Raw genomic sequence first — 17,503 nt, 5'->3', positions numbered from 1 at the left:
CTCATGGTTTTGGGTGCAATTGTAAATGGGATCGACTCCTTAATTTCTCTTTCTTCTGTCTTGTTGTTGGTGTATAGGAATGCCACTGATTTGTGTGCATTGATTTATATCCTGCCACTCGACTGAGTTCCTGTATGAGTTCTAGCAGTTTTGGGGTGCAGTCTTCTGGGTTTTCCACATAAAGTATCATATCATCTGCAAAGAGTGAGAGTTTGACTTCTTCTTTGCCAATTTGGATGCCTTTTATTTCTTTTTGTTGTCTGATTGCTGTGCCTAGGACTTCTAATATTATGTTGAATAGCAGTGGTGATAGTGGACATCCCTGACGTGTTCCTGACCTTAGGGGGAAAGCTCTCAGTTTTTCCCCATTGAGAATGATATTCCCTGTGGGTTTTTCATAGATGGCTTTTATGATATTGAGGTATGTACCCTCTATCCCTGCACTGTGAAAAGTTTTAATCGATGTCACATGTTTTTTCTGCATCTATTGAGAGGATCATATGGTTCTTGTTCTTTTTTTTTTTTATTAATGTATTGTATCACATTGGTTGATTTGCAGATGTTGAACCGCCCTTGCAGCCCAGGAATAAATCTCACTTGGTCGTGGTGAATAATCCTTTCAATGTACTGTTGGATCCTATTGGCTAGGGTTTTGGTGAGAATTTTTGCATCCATGTTCATCAGGGATATTGGTCTGTAGTTCTCCTTTTTGATGGGGTCTTTGTCTGGTTTTGGGATCAAGATAATGCCTCATAAAATGAGTTTGGAAGTTTTCCTTCCATTTCAGTTTTTTGGAACAGTTTCAGAAGAATAGGTATTCTTGAAATGTTTGGTAGAATTCCCCTGGGAAGCCATCTGGCCCTGGGCTCTTGTTTGTTAGGAGATATTTGATGACTGCTTCAATTTCCTTAGTGGTTATAGGTCTGTTCAGGTTTTCTATTTCTTCCTGGTTCAGTTTTGATAGTTTGTATATCTCTAGGAAATACATCCATTTCTTCCAGATTGCCTAATTTGTTGTAATATAGTTGCTCATAATATGTTCTTATAGTAGTTTGTATTGCTTTGTGTTGGTTGTGATCTCTCCTCTTTCATTCATGATTTTATTTATTTGGGTCATTTCTCTTTTTTTTTTTTTGATAAGTCTGGCCAGGGGTTTATCAATCTTGTTAATTCTTTCAAAGAACCAGCTCCTAGTTTCGTTGATCTGTTCTACTGTTCTTTTGGTTTCTATTTCATTGATTTCTGCTCTGATCTTTATTTTTCGTCTCCTGCTGGGTTTAGGCTTTATTTGTTGTTCTTTCTCCAACTCCTTTAGGTGTAGGGTTAGGTTGTGTATTGGAGACCTTTCTTGTTTCTTGAGAAAGGCTTGTATTGCTATATACTTTCCTCTTAGGACCACATTTGCTGCATCCCAAAGATTTTGAACAGTTGTTTTTTCATTTTCATTTGTTTCCATGAATTTTTTTTAATTCTTTAATTTCCTGGTTGACCCATTCATTCTTTAGCAGGATGCTCTTTAGCCTCCATGTATTTGAGTTCTTTCTGACTTTCCTCTTGCGACTGAGTTCTAGTTTCAAAGCATTGTGGTCCGAAAATATGCAGGGAATGGTCCCAGTCTTTTGGTACTGGTTGAGACCTGATTTGTGACCCAGGATGTGATCTATCCATGGGCACTAGAGAAGAATGTGTATTCTGTTGCTTTGGGATGGAATGTTCTGAATATATCTGTGAAGTCCATCTGGTCCATTGTGTCATTGAAAGTCTTTATTTCCTTGTTGATCTTTTGTTTAGATGATCTGTCCATTTCAGTGAGGGGGGTGTTAAAGTCCCCTACTATTATTGTATTATTGTCCTTGTGTTTCTTAGATTTTGTTATTAATTGGCTTATATAATTGGCTGCTCCCATGTTAGGGGCATAAATATTTACAGTTGTTAGATCTTCTTGATGGATAGACCCTTTAAGTAGGATGTAGTGTCCTTCCTCATCTCTTATTACATTCTTTTGTTTAAAATCTAATTTGTCTGATATAAGGATTGCCACCCCAGCTTTCTTTTGGTGTCCATTAGCATGGTAAATGGTTTTCCACCCGTTCACTTTCAATCTGGAGGTATCTTTAGGTCTAAAATGAGTCTCTTGCAGAGGCACCTGGGTGGCTCAGTCAGTTGGGCATCTGCCTTTGGCTCAGGTCATGATCTCAGGGTCCTGGGATCGAGCTCCGCATCAGGCTCTCCGATAAGTGGGGAGTCTGCTTCTCCCTCTCACTCTCCCTCTGTATGTGCTTTCTCTCTCTCTCAAATAACAAAATAAAAATAAAAAAATAAAATGAGTCTCTTGCAGACAGCATATCGATGGGTCTTGTTTTTGTTTGTTTGTTTTTTTTTATCCAGTCTGATACCCTGTGTCTTTTGATTGGGGCATTTAGCCCTTTACATTCAGGGTAACTATTGAAAGAGATGAATTTAGTGCCATTGTATTGCCTGTAAGGTGACTGTTACCATAGATTTTCTCTGTTCCTTTCTTGTCTATGTTACTTTTGGGTTTGTTCTTTGCTTAGAGGACCCCTTCCAATATTTCTCGTAGGTCTGGTTTGGTGTTCGCAAATTCCTTTAGTTTTTGTGTGTCCTGGAAGCTTTTTATCTCTCCTCTTTTCAGTGACAGCCTAGCTGGATATATAGTATTCTTGGCTGCATATTTTTCTCGTTTAGTGCTCTGAATATATCATGCCAGTCCTTTCTGGCCTGCCAGGTCTCTGTGGCTAGGTCTACTACCAATCTAATGTTTCTGCTGTTGTAGGTTACAGACTTCTTGTCCCGAGCTGCTTTCAGGATTTTCTCTTTGCCTTTGAGACTTGTGAGTTTTACTATTAGATGTTGGGGTGTTGACCTATTTTTATTGATTTTGAGGGGGGTTCTCTGTGCCTCCTGGATTTTGATGCCTGTTTCCTTCCCCAAATTAGGAACGTTCTCTGCTATAATTTGCTCCAGTATACCTTCTGCCCCCCCCCTCTCTTTTTTCTTCTTCTGGGATCCCAATTATTCTAATGTTGTTTCGTCTTATGGTATCGCTTATCTCTCGAATTCTGCCCTCATGATCCAGTAGTTGTTTATCTCTCTTTTTCTCAGCTTCTTTATTTTCCATCATTTGGTCTTCTATATCACTCACTGATTCTCTCTTCTGCATCATTTATCCTAGCAGTTAGAGCCTCCATTTTTGATTTCGACTTGCTTAGATTTTAGTTCATTTCTCCAGAAAGTGATTCTCTAGTATTTTCTGTTTTTTTCAAGCCAGCTAGTATCTTTATAGTCGTCATTCTGAACTCTATTTCTGACATCTTACTAATGTCCATATTGATCAGTTCCCTGGCAGTTGGTACTGCCTCTTGTTCTTTTTTTTTTTGAGGTGAGTTTTTCCGTCTTGTCATTTTGTCCAGAGGAGAATAGCTAAATGAGAGAACAAAATGCCAACAGGGTAACAGTGACCCCAGAAAAATATACACTAAACAAATCTGAGGAGACCTGAAACTGGGGGAACAGAAGGGGGGGAAGAATATGATCAGGCTGGTGAATAGAACAGAGCCACACACTAGGTTTTGGGTGGATTTTGGCCCGTTAGAAGAAATTGCTTCCCAAAATTTTAAAGAAAAACTTATATATAGATAGATAGATAGATAAGGGTAAATACAATGAAGGGATGGAATATGACTGTAAAGATGAAAATTAAAAAAGATTTAGAGGGCGCCTGGGTGGCTCAGTCAGTTAAGCGGCTGCCTTTGGCTCAGGTCATAATCCCAGGGTCCTGGGATCGAGCCCCGCATTGGGCTCCCTGCTCGGCAGGGAGCCTGCTTTTCCCTCTCCCTCTGCCTGCCTCTCTGCCTACTTGTTCTCTCTCTCTCTGTCTCTCTGTCAAATAAATAAATAAAATCTTAAAAAAAAAAAAAGATTTAGAAAAGGAAGTGATGATAAGTTGGTTGAAAAAAACAAAAAAATTTAAAAAAAAAAGAATGTGATCAGACGGGAGACTAGGACAATGTCATACACTAGATTTTGGGTACATTTTGGGTACAGTTAGAATAAACTGTAGCCCAAAATGTTAAATAAAAACTTACATATATACAAAAAATAAAGTTAAATACAATGAAGGGGTAAAATATGAATATAACAATGAAAATTAAAAATTTTAAGAAAGGAATTGATAAGATGTTGGTTGAAAAAGGGAAGAAAAATTCAACTAAAAAAAACCAAAAAAAGAATAAAGAAAATTTAAAAAATTAACTTCGAAAGACTGAAGCATCATGGGAAAAAAGCCATGAATCCTATGTGCTGTATTCCTCTAGGGTTGGGGTTTTGTTGTTTTCATTGATCGGTAAACTTGGTCTTGGCTGGATGTTCTTGCTGATCTTCTGGGGGAGGGACCTATTGCAGTGATTCTCAAATGCCTTTGCCTGAGGCGGAATTTCCCCACTCTTGCCGGGGGTGGGCTAGGTAATCTGCTTGGGTTTGCTCTCAGGAGCCTTTGTTCCCTGCAAGCTTTCCGTACAGCTTTGTAGGATGAGAGTGAAAATGGCGGCCTCCCAGTCTCTAGCCTGGAGGAGCCGAGAACTCGGGGCCCCACTCCTCAGTGAGCCCTCAGAGAAAAGCAATCACTCCTGTCTCCCTGGACTCTGGCTGGACTCCGTGCTCACCTGGCCTGTGACCGAGCATTTCTATCTCTGGCACATGACCCCGTTTGGAGTCTCCAAACCAAGGAGATTCCTACATCGGGTTCCTGTGTCGCTCCTCCTGGGGGAGGATCTGCTACTTGTTGGGTCCCTGCTTGAACAGTGGCCCGACCATGCCATGGATCACGGTTTATGGCATACCCGAGTTGAGAACCCACTCCTCGGCTCTGTCTCTGCAGCTGGCTTCCCTGCTCCGATACCTGGGAGCTCTGTCACACTCAGGCACGCCCGTCTTTCTGTGGCCCTGAGGGTCCTGAGACCACACTGTCCCAGCGAGGGTCCCCCCCTCCCCCACCGCTTAGCCAGCGGAGCAACGTCCCTCAGTGGAGCAGACTTCTGAAATTTCCAATTTTGTGCTCCGCTGCTCTATCACTTGCTGGTAGCAACTGATGGAGGCCCCCTCCCCCACCGTCTATCTTCCTGAATATCACCTCTGATTCGCTTCTCCACACGTCCTACCTTCCAGAAAGTGGTCGCTTTTCTCTTCAGAGAATTGCTGCTGTTCTTTTTTCTTCGATTTCTGTTGAGTTCGTAGGTGTTCTAAATGGTTTGATAACTAGCTGAATTCCTGGGACCAGATGAAATTGAGGTCTCCTACTCCTTCACCATCTTGCTCTTCTTCCCCTGTCCCTTCACTCTCAATCTTCATAGGTCTTTAGGTCTGAAATGAGTCCCTTGTAGGCAGTATATATCTTATATCTTGCCCCCCCCTTTTTTCCTTTAATGGGGCACCAGGACCAATGATCACCAGCTGCTCAGGTACCAAAAAATTGATGATTCTGAAATCTCTTGATGTCATTTCCACAGGAAGAGCAATGCAGCTGCCCTACATGTGCCATTCATGATACAGCCCTTTTTTGTGTGTCTTGCTTTTTTATCCACTTAGTCACCTTATATCCTTTTTTGGAGCATTTAGTCCATTTACACTGAAAGTATTTATTAATAGGTATGTACTTACTGCCATTTTGTTAATTGTTTTTATAGTTCTTTGTTTCTTTCTTGTCTTGCTCTCTTGTGGTATGATGGGCTTTCTCTAGTGATAGTCTTGTATTCCTTTCTCTTTTCTTTATATCTATTACTGGTTTTTGATTTGTGGTTACCATTAGGTTTGTATATAACATCTTATGCATATAGCAGTCTGTTAAGTTAATGGTTGTTTAAGTTTGAACTCATTGTAAAGCACTAAATTTTTACTCCCTTGTACCCCACGTTTTAGGTATATGGTGTCATATTTTACATCCTTTTATTTTTGTGAATCCCATTACTGATTTTTATAGATAATATATTTTTAAAAGATCTTATTTATTTATTTTAGAGAGAGTGGGAGAGAGCACAAGCAGGGGGAGTGGCAGAGGGATAGGGGTGAAGCAGGCTCCCCGCCGAGTAAGGAGCCCTGGAATCATAACCTGAGCATAACACTTAACCAGTTGAGCCACCCAGGCGCCCCTATAGATATATTTGATTTTGCTTCTTTTGTGCTTTAACCTCTATACTGGTTTTATAAGGGATTATTCTATTTTACTATGTTAATATGTAGCTGTGAAAGTTTTTCCTTTCCTACTTTTCTTATTTCTGCTGTGGTCTTTCCTTTCCACTCAAAGAATCCCCTTTAACATTTCTTGTAAGGCTGGTTTAGTGGTGATGAATTTCTTTAATTTTTGTTTGGAAATCTCTTTCTTTCCTTCAATTCTAAATGATAGCCTTGCTGGATAGAGTATTCTTTGTTGCAAGTTTTTTCCTTTCATGGATGAGGCTTAGTCTTAAGAGGTTACATTTATGATTCATGTGAATCTGTGAGATAAATACTGTTGTTATGCTCATTTTCTAAATGAGTAAACTGAGGTATGGGGAAGTTAAGTAATGAGACTAAGGTCACAGAGTTAATAGAAGTAGGCTTTGATTCCTGATATCCTGACTGTAATGCTTGCTCTCTTAACCAATGTACTGTATTGCCTTCTTCGTTCCATAATAGCTGCTCTGGTCAAGGAGTTGTGTCAAGGACTTTACATGTATTATCTTATTTAATCATAATGTCTCTGTTAAGTACGTGGAATATTTTTGTTTTACAGATCAAGAAAGTAAAGCTCAAAGGGGTTAAGTAATTCATCCAGGTACAAACAGTGGTGGCTTCATGATTGGAACCATCATGTGTCCAGCCCCAAAGTCTGTGGTTTTAACCACTCTCCACTTACAAGTAGCTTACGGTGTTTAAAAAGGGTTATTACATAGTTTTAAATATAATTTTATTATTATTTCTAATATTAAATTATACATATATCATGATCTTTAAGTCCTAATTCAAGTATCACTGCTCAGTGAGGTCTTTCAGTCCCTCCTGCATCATTTATGGCCCTTCTTACCATGCTCCATTTTTTTCCCAATAGACATTACCAATTACTGTCTATGTATTGCAGTCTAATTACATAGTATGTTTATCGCTTGTCCCCTCAGTAGTTTGAATTCCATGATGGCAGAGATTCTCATATGTTTTTTTCATTTGTGTTTCCAGTGCCTGGGATACTATGTAGTAGGAACTCAGTGAATATTTGTTGATATATGAATTCTAATACTTAATTAAAATTTATTACATTTATTACACTGTTAAATACTTTTGGTTAATTCCTCAAACCTAACACTTAAATTTCTTCTATGACGTATTGTGTAATTTTGTTGTAAATCCCAATTTAATTATTGGGATAGAGTGTGTATTTTGTAGATTCCACCCCCCCCTTACTTTTGTAAATACAATGTTTCTTTCAGGGAAAGGCATCAGAGAAGCTTTCTGAAAACAGTAAAATGTTAATCTCCATGGCTAAGGAAAACATACCACCAAACAGTCAACAGACCAGGAGTTCTTTAGGTATGTCATTAGGTATGCTAAATTGATTTTAAAGTATTCTTAGCAGGCCGTTGTGAAAGAGTTCTGTATTGTCAGAAAAAAAGGTTTCTTTGGAATCGCAGTAACTCTTTGATATCTGGAATCTTACATATGACTATACTGTCTGCAAAGGAAATATAATGCATACTGAGAAGAATCTACCCATTTTAAATGATATTCCCTTATAATTTATGGAAATCATGGCAGTAAGTATATACAACATAAGTAAAAATTAATTGAAAAATTTGAATGGATTTGTGTGTGAGAGGGAAAATGTGTTAATTGAATAAAAATGTGGATGTTTATTTAAAAATCAGAGATGCTTAGAGGATACAAAATGCTATTTAGTGAATGTTTTAATTATTACTATATTAGAATTGTACAGAAGTTAATATTGCAGCTATACTGAGTTTTTGATTATGGTTATGAAAATATGTAGAAATTTTTTTATGAAGTATAAATAACATACAGTGTTATATTAATTTCAGGTGTACAACATATTGATTCAACAATTCTATACATTAGTCATGGCTTACCACGATAAGTGTGGTCATCATACAACAATATTGCAGTATTACTGACTCTATTCCGTATACTATATTTTTCATCTTTGTGACTTATTTTTAACTGGAAGTTTGGATTTTTATCTATTTCACCCGTCCCCCTTATTCACTTCGCCTCTGGCAACCACCAGTTCAGTTTGCTGTATTTGAGTCTGGTTTCTTTTCTGTTTGTTTTGTTTTTTAGATTCACATGTAAGGGAAATCTGTATGGTATTTGTCTTTCTCTGACTTATTTCACTTACCAGAATAACCTTTAGATCCATCCATGTTGTTGCAAGTGGCAGGATCTTACTCTTTTATTATGGCTGAGTAATATTCCATTCCATATATGTAACCATATCTTCTTTATATGTTTGCTATTGATGGACACTGGGTTGCTTCCATATCTTGTTATTGTAAATAATATTGCAGTGAACTTAGGGGTGATATATCTTTTCAAAATAATATTTTTTTTGGTTAAATAACCAGTGGTGAAATTACTGGGTCATATGTTATATTTATTTTTAATTTTTTGAGCCAACTCCATGCTGTTTTCTGGGGTGGCTAAACCAATTTACATTCCCACCAATAGTGCACAAGGGTTCCTTTTTCTCCACATGATTTTCTCCACATGCTTTTTCTTCACTTGTTGTTCCTTATGTTTTTGATTGTAGCCATTCTGACAGATATAAATATGGTTTTGATTTGCATTTCTCTGCTGATTAATGGTGATGAACATCTTTTTATGTGTCTGTTAGTCATCTTTATGTCTTCTTTGGAAAAATGTCTCTTCCTGTCTTCCCATTTTTTAACTGTGTTATGTGGTGGTTTTTTTTTTTTTTTGGTGTTGTATAAGTTCTTTATGTATTTTTGATATTAAACCCCTTACTGGATGAATTGTTTATAAATATCTTCTCCCGCTCAGTGGGTTGTCTTGTTGTTTTGTTGATGGTTTCCTTCATCGTACAAAAACTTTTTATTTTAGTGTAGTCACAGTATTTTGTTTTTGCTTTTGTTTTCTTGCTTTAGGAGACCTATATAGAAAAATGACAGTAGGACCGATGTCAAAGAGATTATTGCCTGTTTCCTTTTCGGAGTTTATGGTTTCAGGTCTCACATTTAGGTCTTTGTAGATTTTAAAATTTTTTAATTTATTTGACAGAGAGAGACAGCGAGAGAGGGAACACAAGCAGGGGGAGTGGGAGAGGGAGAAGCAGCCTTCCTGCAGAGCAGGGAGCCTGATGCGGGGCTCGATCCCAGGACCCTGAGGTCATAACCTGAGCCGAAATCAAGAATCAGATGCCCAGGCGACTGAGCCACCCAGGCACCCCCAGGCTCTTTTTAAATTTTTAGTATTATATTTTGGAAAAGCTCCTTTATCTCTAAGGACCCCAATTTCCTTATCTGTAACATAAAAAAAGTTGGGTTATCTTCTAGCCCTAAATTTTTATGAATTGAAATTTTGATTATTGTAAGAGATAATTTTTTTTTTTTTAAAGATTTTATTTATTTATTTGAGAGAGAGAGCACATGAGAAGGGGGAGGGTCAGAGGGAGAAGCAGACTCCCTGCTGAGCAGGGAGCCCGATGTGGGACTCGATCCCGGGACTCCAGGATCATGACCTGACCCGAAGGCAGTTGCTTAACCAACTGAGCCACCCAGGTGCCCTGTAAGAGATAATTTTTTAAAAAGTTTAATAGTAGATTCTCTGATGCAGTAAGGTTAGAATCACTTTGAAATTCTGGGTTACAGCTTGCTCTGGATTGTACATGTCATGCCTTTGTGACCTGGCACAGGTTATTTAAGCTCTCTGTTTCTATTCTATTAAATTCTACTAAGAATTTAAGAATTATTCTTTATTACATACACAAATGATGGAGAGTTTAAAGTCTAGTTTAAAGACAGTGACCTCTGCTTATTCCTTAATTGGTGTTCTTTCGGGCAGTGTCTTAGGCCTTTTCATTTCATATATTCCCTGACTGACCTTGTCCACTCAGAGGCTTTATATACCATCGGTGTGTTCATGACCTCTAAATCTGTATTCCGATCCTGATTTTTTAAAATTAAAAAATTTTTTTTATTGAACTTCGGACCCATATATCTAATGTCCTATTGGACGTCGATACTTGGATGTCATGGGCTCAGAATTAACATATGCAAGATTACCTTTACTCTTCTCAAACTTTCTGGTACTCCGGTGAGGTGTTTGCCTAGTCATCTTTGACTCCCTTCTTTGCCTCCCATAGCAAGTAATTACATAAGTTCAGTTGATTCTACTGCTTAAATTTAAAAATCAGTTTATTTTTCTCTAATCCCACAAACATTATTTTATGCAGGCCTGTGCTGTCTCTGATTTTTTTTTCTAGTGTTCTTTTTGTTTTATGGTCTAGCCCCCCCACCCCCCACTAAGTCTCTGCACTGCCCTTCATTATCTTTTCAGAAAAACAAATAGGATCACGTTAGTCTTGCTCAACTCCTTCAATGTATTCTTGTTTACCGTATGATAATTTTATCCTTTTATTGATTTTCCCAGATTGTGTTAGTTATTTATGTTTTGTCCTCTTGTGCTTCTGTTGCATTGATTCTCTCTGTAAAGTGTAGTTTTGAACTTACTCAACTGTCTCTTGTACTGCAATGGTATGCCAGCTTGCCTGCTATTGTGTATTTGCTGCCTAGCACAGTGCCTGTCACTTTAGTGTTTAAGGAAGATGTTCTGAATGAATGAAGGTCCCCATTGCAAAAATAACTATTCTGTTGGGTATGTAGAATTTAATAGAATGTTTTTAATAGAATTAAAAACAACCATAGAATGGTTGTTCTATAGTGAACTGAAACAATAATTATTTTTGATGTGCATTGAATCTTACTAAAGAATAATACATAGTTTGATTTTATAAAAACTTATCAGCATTCAGTTACTGACTTGCTTGAATAATTGTGGCCTTAAAATTAGACCAGATGTATAAGAAAAGATGCTCAACATCACTAGTCATTAGGGAAGTGCAAATTAAAACTACAAAGAGATCACCTCATGCCTGTTAGAATGGCCATCATCAAAAAGACAGAGATAACAAATGCTGTCATGGAACCTTTGCTTGCACACTATTGGTGAGTTGAAGGCATTATTGCCCAGTGAAGTAAGTCAGAGAAAGACAGATACTGCATGATCTCACATGTGGAATTTAAACAGAAAATAAAACCAAACTCAGAAAAAGAGATCAGACTTGTGGTTAACAAAGGTGAAGGATAGGGGCAGGGGAATTAGAGGAAGGTGGTCAAAAGGTCTAAGTTTCCAGTTGTAATAAGTACAGGGCTTAAAAATAAATAAATACATATATACATACATATTAGGGAAATAACGTATAACATGATGATTACAGCTAACATTGCTGTGTGATGTATAAGAAATTTGTTGAGAGTAAGTTCTAAGAGTTTTCATGAGAAGGAAAATGTTTTTCTTTTTTTCTTGCCTAATTATTGTATCTATACAAGAAGATGGATGTTAGCAGAACCTATTGTGGTAATTATTCCACAGTATGTATAAATCAAACAATCAAGCTGTGTGCCTTAAAGTCATACAGTGATTTATGTCAATTATTTCTCAATAAAACTAGAAAGAAATTAGGCCAAATATGTAGTTTGTCACAATGGGAAAAATGTAAAATAATTTGGCATTAGAGAATTTTCTTTTTCTTTCTTTCTTTTCTTTTTTTCTTTCTTTGTTCTTTTGGAGATTTTTCTCATGTGGTTTCTTACAGGACTTATGAAGCAAACTGGTCTAAAAAAGGTCCAGTTTGGAAATTATATTTTGAATTAAGGTCTTTGATATCATACTTTGAATAAGTAATTAAGCATAATAGTTATCAATAATATAAAACTGACAATATTCATTTAGCCAGTGAAAATCTGTTGATAGCTCATGATGCAGCTATCATGAATCCCACTGCATTTTTATGATTTTTGTAAATTCATTTGTTAGTGGTAATATTTATGGGTAATGCTTATCCATGTTATTCTTCCATTCTCATTCTGTACCTCTCACAGAAGTATTTGAGGAGCATTACAATGATTTCTGACACCAACTACCCAGGGTTGAACCAAACTTCACAGATTAAGGGCATAGTCCTCCACAAGGCTTCTCTTACTTTGGACATCAGCAGCTAGTTTTGGAGTCCACAAGCCATCCTCTATTCTGGCTACAAATATGGGGGTTTCCACTACTCTGTCGAGTTTAGTAATCACTAGAATGACTTACAGAACTCAAGAAAGTGCTATACTTCATGATTACAGTTCTGTTGTAGCACAAGCTACAAATTAGAACTAACCAACAGGGGAGATAGATAGGGTGTGGTCTGGGAGTGGTCCACATGTGAAGCTTCTGTCAGCCTCAGGGATATGTCACTCTCCTCTCCTGGAACATCAGTACTATTGCCAGCCAGCATGCTCCCCTGAGTTTCAGTGTCCAGAGCTTTTATTGAGATTTCACTGGTCATGTCACTCAGTCTCCAGACTCCCAACTTTCCCTTGAGGTCTGGCTGATGTCAAATGGCTCAAAGGTCTAACCCTCTAGTCCCATCTTTCTGGTGTGGTCTTTCTGGTGTGACCAGCTCCCATCTATGTTATCTCTTAAGCATAAACTATATAGGAGCTCACCATGAGTTAGTATATTAGTATAAACTATTGTGTATGGGTCCCAGGGACCTACAATGAATAACAGAGAGCCTTCTATCACTCGGAATATTCCAAGGATTTAGAAGTTACCTCCCCGGAAACAGGACAAAGGCTAGTGAAGTTCTTTATTTTACATGGCATGTACATGGTTTAGTCTATATAAGCTGATGACATGATATCCTTAGTAAGGAATTTGTTAGAATAACTCAGGTTTAATGAAATATGGGAGTCAGCTGAAAATGATCTGTGGAAGCAAATGATATTTTCTTTCTACACCATTTCTAGGCATATTAGTGATTTTTTTTTTTTAAAGATTTTATTTATTTATTTGAGAGAGAATGAGATAGAGAGCACATGAGAGGGGGGAGGGTCAGAGGGAGAAGCAGACTCCCTGCCGAGCAGGGAGCCCGATGCGGGACTCGATCCAGGGACTCCAGGATCATGACCTGAGCCGAAGGCAGTCGCTTAACCAACTGAGCCACCCAGGTGCCCAGTGATTTTTTTAATTAAAAGAAATTATTCGACTTTTACTAACTCCTTATTGTATTTAATAACCATTATTGTTGAGAAATGCTTTCATTAATTTATAGGTCTATGTACCTCAGTTAAATACCATCTTTCTCATAAATTAATTATTTATTTAAAGATTTTATTTATTTGACAGAGAGAGACACAGCGAGAGAGGGAATACAAGCAGGGGGAAGTGGGAGAGGGAGAAGCAGGCCTCCTGCAGACCAGGGACCCCGATGCGGGGCTCGATCCCAGGACCCTGGGATCATGACCTGAGCCGAAGGCAGACACTTAACGACTGAGCCACCCAGGCGCCCCGAAATACAACTTGTTTATTGATCTCATATTCTGTGAACTTGCTAATAAGCTCATTATTTCTATTGGTTTTTTTGTGGATTCCTTAGGATTTTCTCCAAACAGAATCATGCCATCTGCAAACAAGGACAATTTTACTTCTAACTTTGGTGCCTTTTATTTCTTGTTTTCTTTCACTGCACCGGCTAGATAGAACCCTCAGCACAAAGTTGAATGAAGTGTTAACAGTACACATCCTTATTTTGTTCCTGCTCTTAGAAGGAAAGCTTTGCAGTCATAACCTGTTAAGTGTGATGTTGACTGTATGTTTTTCACAGATGCCCTTCTTCAGAATCAAAAGATCTCTTCTATTCCACGTCTGTTGACAGTTTTTTTCATAAATCGGTGTTGGATTTGGTCAAATGCTTTTTCTCCAACTCTTGAGATAATCATGTGCTTTCTGTCCTTAATTCTATTAATCCAGTATATATTAATTTTGAGATATTAAGACAAAAACTTGCATCTATGATAAAGCCCACTTGGCCAGAGTGTATAATAATTTTATATGTTGTTCGTTTCAATCTGTTAATATTTTGTTTAGGATTTCTGCATCTATATTCATAAGACACATTACTATGTACTATTCTTGTGAAAACTTCATCTGGCCTTGATATTAGGATAATACTAGCCTCACAGTATGTGTTGGGAAGTGTGCCTTTCTCTTTTATTTCAAGTTTATAAAGGAATGGTATTATTGCTTCTTTAAACATTTGGTAGATTTCATCAATGAAGCCATCCAGGCCTGGGCTTTTCTTTGTGAAAGATTTTTAATGAAGACTTCAATTTCTTTACGTGTTATAGGTCCATTTAGATTTTCCATTTCTTCTTCAATCAATTTCAGTAATTTGGGTCTTTCTAGGAATTTATCAATTTTGTCCAAGAGCTAACTTGTTCACATAACACACTTGCAATATTAGACAACTCAGCAAACACTAAAGATTTATTAGTGCTAACAGTTATGTGAAATCCTGCTTGCATTTAATTTTTAACATTATTTCTATGCCACTTGTAAAGAAAGTCAATAAAAGAATTCAGTAGTGACTATGATGGCTAATTTTAGGTGTCTACTTGGCTGGGCCATGGTGCCCAGATATTTGGTCAAACATTACTATGGATGTTTCTGTGAGAGTGGTTTTTGGGTGAGATAAACATTTAAATTGGCAGACTTTAAATAAAGCAACCTGCCCTCCATAATGTGAGTAGGCCTCATCCAACCAGTGGAAGGCCTTAACGAAGACTGACCTTTCCCAAGCAAGAAGGAATTCTGCCAACAATCTTCAGACTTAGAACAGCAACATCAGCTCTCCCCAGGGTAACCAGCCTCACAGCTTACCTTACAGATATTAGACTTTTCAGCCTCCATAATCACAAGCCAACTCCTTAATTATTTCTCTCTCTCTATATATATTTATATGTATTTATGTATTATATGTATTTACTTACACATCCTAGTGGTTCTCTGAAGAACACTGACAATACAGTGACATATTAATTGCTGGATCTGAAGATTTATCTAAGGTTAACCTAACATCTTTTTCTTCTTATTAATGAGACCATATTTGACAGAAAATTGTTTAATTTTTAATTCATGAAATTTTATTAAATAACTTACTGAAAATATTAAATTTCTTAATGGATTTCTTCTTACTATGAATTTAGTTTTTTAAAATAAATTTCAACATTGCCACATTTAAAAGCCAACCTCTCTTCCAAGATACATACTGACTTAGTAACTCTTCATTTAACATTTACTGAGCACCACCCATATGCCAGGTACTTTGCTGGTCTTGGGGAGATAAACAGGTATATAAGTCTTTGCCCAAAGGAACAGCATCTAGACAGTAAACAAGCAAGCATATAATTTCAATATAACATAGTAAATGCTATCTGACACCTTCCATAACCCACTGCAAGTACCAGTTTGGTATACAATGAACTTTCTTTACACCAAGAGATAAAGGCTGGTTAATACAGTTTTATGCCCAGGTCTAGGTTACCTTTTTTAACTAAAATTTCAGTTTCTTTTTTGGAGTATAACAGGCTCTTCAGTGTTTACAAGTTATTTCTGAGTTGCAAAAATTCTCTCTCCATGTTTCCCCTCTGTATTCCCCCATTCAATCATGGCTGCCACAGACAGACAGAAAGGACAAGGACACTTTTTTCTTGCATCTGTAATGAAAACCTTAGCAGCATACAGGAACTGCTCCAGGTCAAACAGATGCATTCCATTGCTTTTTAATCTCAAAAGGTATGGTCATGTCCCTATACTATAAATCACAAAACTAGTATTTTCAAATACAGAACAGGATCTATGCTACCAGACATAGAAAAAGAAGAAAGGAGTATATATACACATATGCACCATCTAACCATGAAATTATATACAAGATACAGCCTAAGAAGAGAGACTGGAGGACAGAGTTGGGAGGGTCACAAATTTTCATATTATACTGCTCTGTACTTTTTTTAATTTTTTTTAAGATTTTATTTATTTATTTGAGAGAGAGAGAAAGAAAGGGAGATCACAGAGGCAGAGGAAGAGGGAGAAGCAGACGTGCCACTGAGCAGAGAGCCCGATGTGGGGCTCAATCCCAGGACCCTGAGATCATGCCCCGAGCCAAAGGCAGATGCTCAACCAACTGAGCCACCCAGGCACCCCTGTACTTTCTTTTTTTTAAAGATTTATTTATTTTAGAGAAAGAGAGAGAGCATGAGCAGGGGAGGGGCAGAAGGGGAAGAGAGAGAGGGAGAGAAGCAGACTTCCTGCTGGGCTCGGAGCCCTTCACGGGGCTCAATCCCAAGACTCTTTGAGATCATGACCTGAGCCGAAATCAAGAGTCAAGACACCCAACCGACCGAGCCACCCTGGGGGTCCCTGTTCTGTACACTTTATAATCATTTGCATGTGCAAATTTTATTTCTTCAATAGAAAAAAATTTTGATAAAACTCAAAACAAAGCAATGCTCCTATCTTCACCATTTAAGCCAGATACTGTATTTCAAAAGCAGTGCAGATAATCTATGGATGTTGGGTTAGAAGTATGTATATTTGAAAAAATGTTATATATACTGGCTGTATCATGTCAATTATTAAAAATATCTTCCAGGATAGGGCACATGGGTGGCTCAGTTGGTTAAGTGACTGCCTTTGGCTCAGGTCATGATCCTGGAGTCTCAGGATCGAGTCCCACATCAGGCTCCCTCCTCAGTGGGAAGTCTGCCTCTCCCTCTGACCTTACCCCTTCTCATGCACTCTCTCTCACTCGCTCTCTCAAATAAATAAATAAAATCTTTAAAATATATATATATATCTTCCAGGATATAAAGCATTAAAGTCAAAGTAATAATGCTCAACCTAAGGGAAAATACTTAACTTCTCTAAGAAAGAGAAAAATAGGGGCACCTGAGTGGCTCAGTCATTAAGCATCTGCCTTTGGCTCAGGTCTTGTTGGGTTAGAAGTATGTATATTTGAAAAAATGTTATATATACTGGCTGTATCATGTCAATTATTAAAAATATCTTCCAGGATAGGGCACATGGGTGGCTCAGTTGGTTAAGTGACTGCCTTTGGCTCAGGTCATGATCCTGGAGTCTCAGGATCGAGTCCCACATCAGGCTCCTGCTCGGTGGGAGGCCTGCTTCTCCCTCTCCCACTCCCCCTGCTTGTGTTCCCTCTCTTGCTGTGTCTCTCTCTCTCAAATAAATAAAATCTTTAAAAAAAAAAAAAAAAAAAGTTGTGTTTCTATATGTTAGCAATGAACAATCTGAAAATACTTAATTCACAATAGCAACAAATAGAATAAAATATAGTTGATCCTTGAACAACATG

The 17,503-nt window shown here is 37.7% G+C and overlaps 1 protein-coding gene and 2 non-coding genes across 9 annotated transcripts in view; 1 reads left to right on the top strand and 2 right to left on the bottom strand.

The window, feature by feature from the left end:
• The window catches only part of CSPP1 (centrosome and spindle pole associated protein 1), a 161,164-nt gene that overhangs the window by 12,858 nt on the left and 130,803 nt on the right, over positions 1-17,503 (top strand). For 4 of the 7 annotated variants that reach the window (XM_064588253.1, XM_064588252.1, XM_064588248.1 and 1 more), the window contains exon 3: positions 7,479-7,590. In XM_064588253.1, the coding sequence (XP_064444323.1) occupies positions 7,479-7,590 (112 nt within the window). The remainder of the gene's footprint in view (positions 1-7,478; positions 7,591-17,503) is intronic. The other 3 variants (XM_064588251.1, XM_064588249.1, XM_064588254.1) reach the window with 1 other exon arrangement.
• Positions 5,443-5,577, bottom strand: LOC123860729 (U11 spliceosomal RNA). The gene has a single exon (XR_006794843.1). It is a non-coding gene; the product is annotated as a U11 spliceosomal RNA (small nuclear RNA).
• Positions 15,772-15,897, bottom strand: LOC123860718 (small nucleolar RNA SNORA31). The gene has a single exon (XR_006794833.1). It is a non-coding gene; the product is annotated as a small nucleolar RNA SNORA31 (small nucleolar RNA).

This window comes from Mirounga angustirostris, unplaced genomic scaffold (genome assembly GCF_029215605.1).
Source record: "Mirounga angustirostris isolate CCGP_5_RB_7025 unplaced genomic scaffold, mMirAng1.0.hap1 SCAF_4, whole genome shotgun sequence".
Taxonomy (NCBI): Eukaryota; Metazoa; Chordata; class Mammalia; order Carnivora; family Phocidae; genus Mirounga; species Mirounga angustirostris.
Note: the sequence above shows the minus strand (reverse complement) of the source record. Positions and strands in the feature narration are given on the sequence as shown.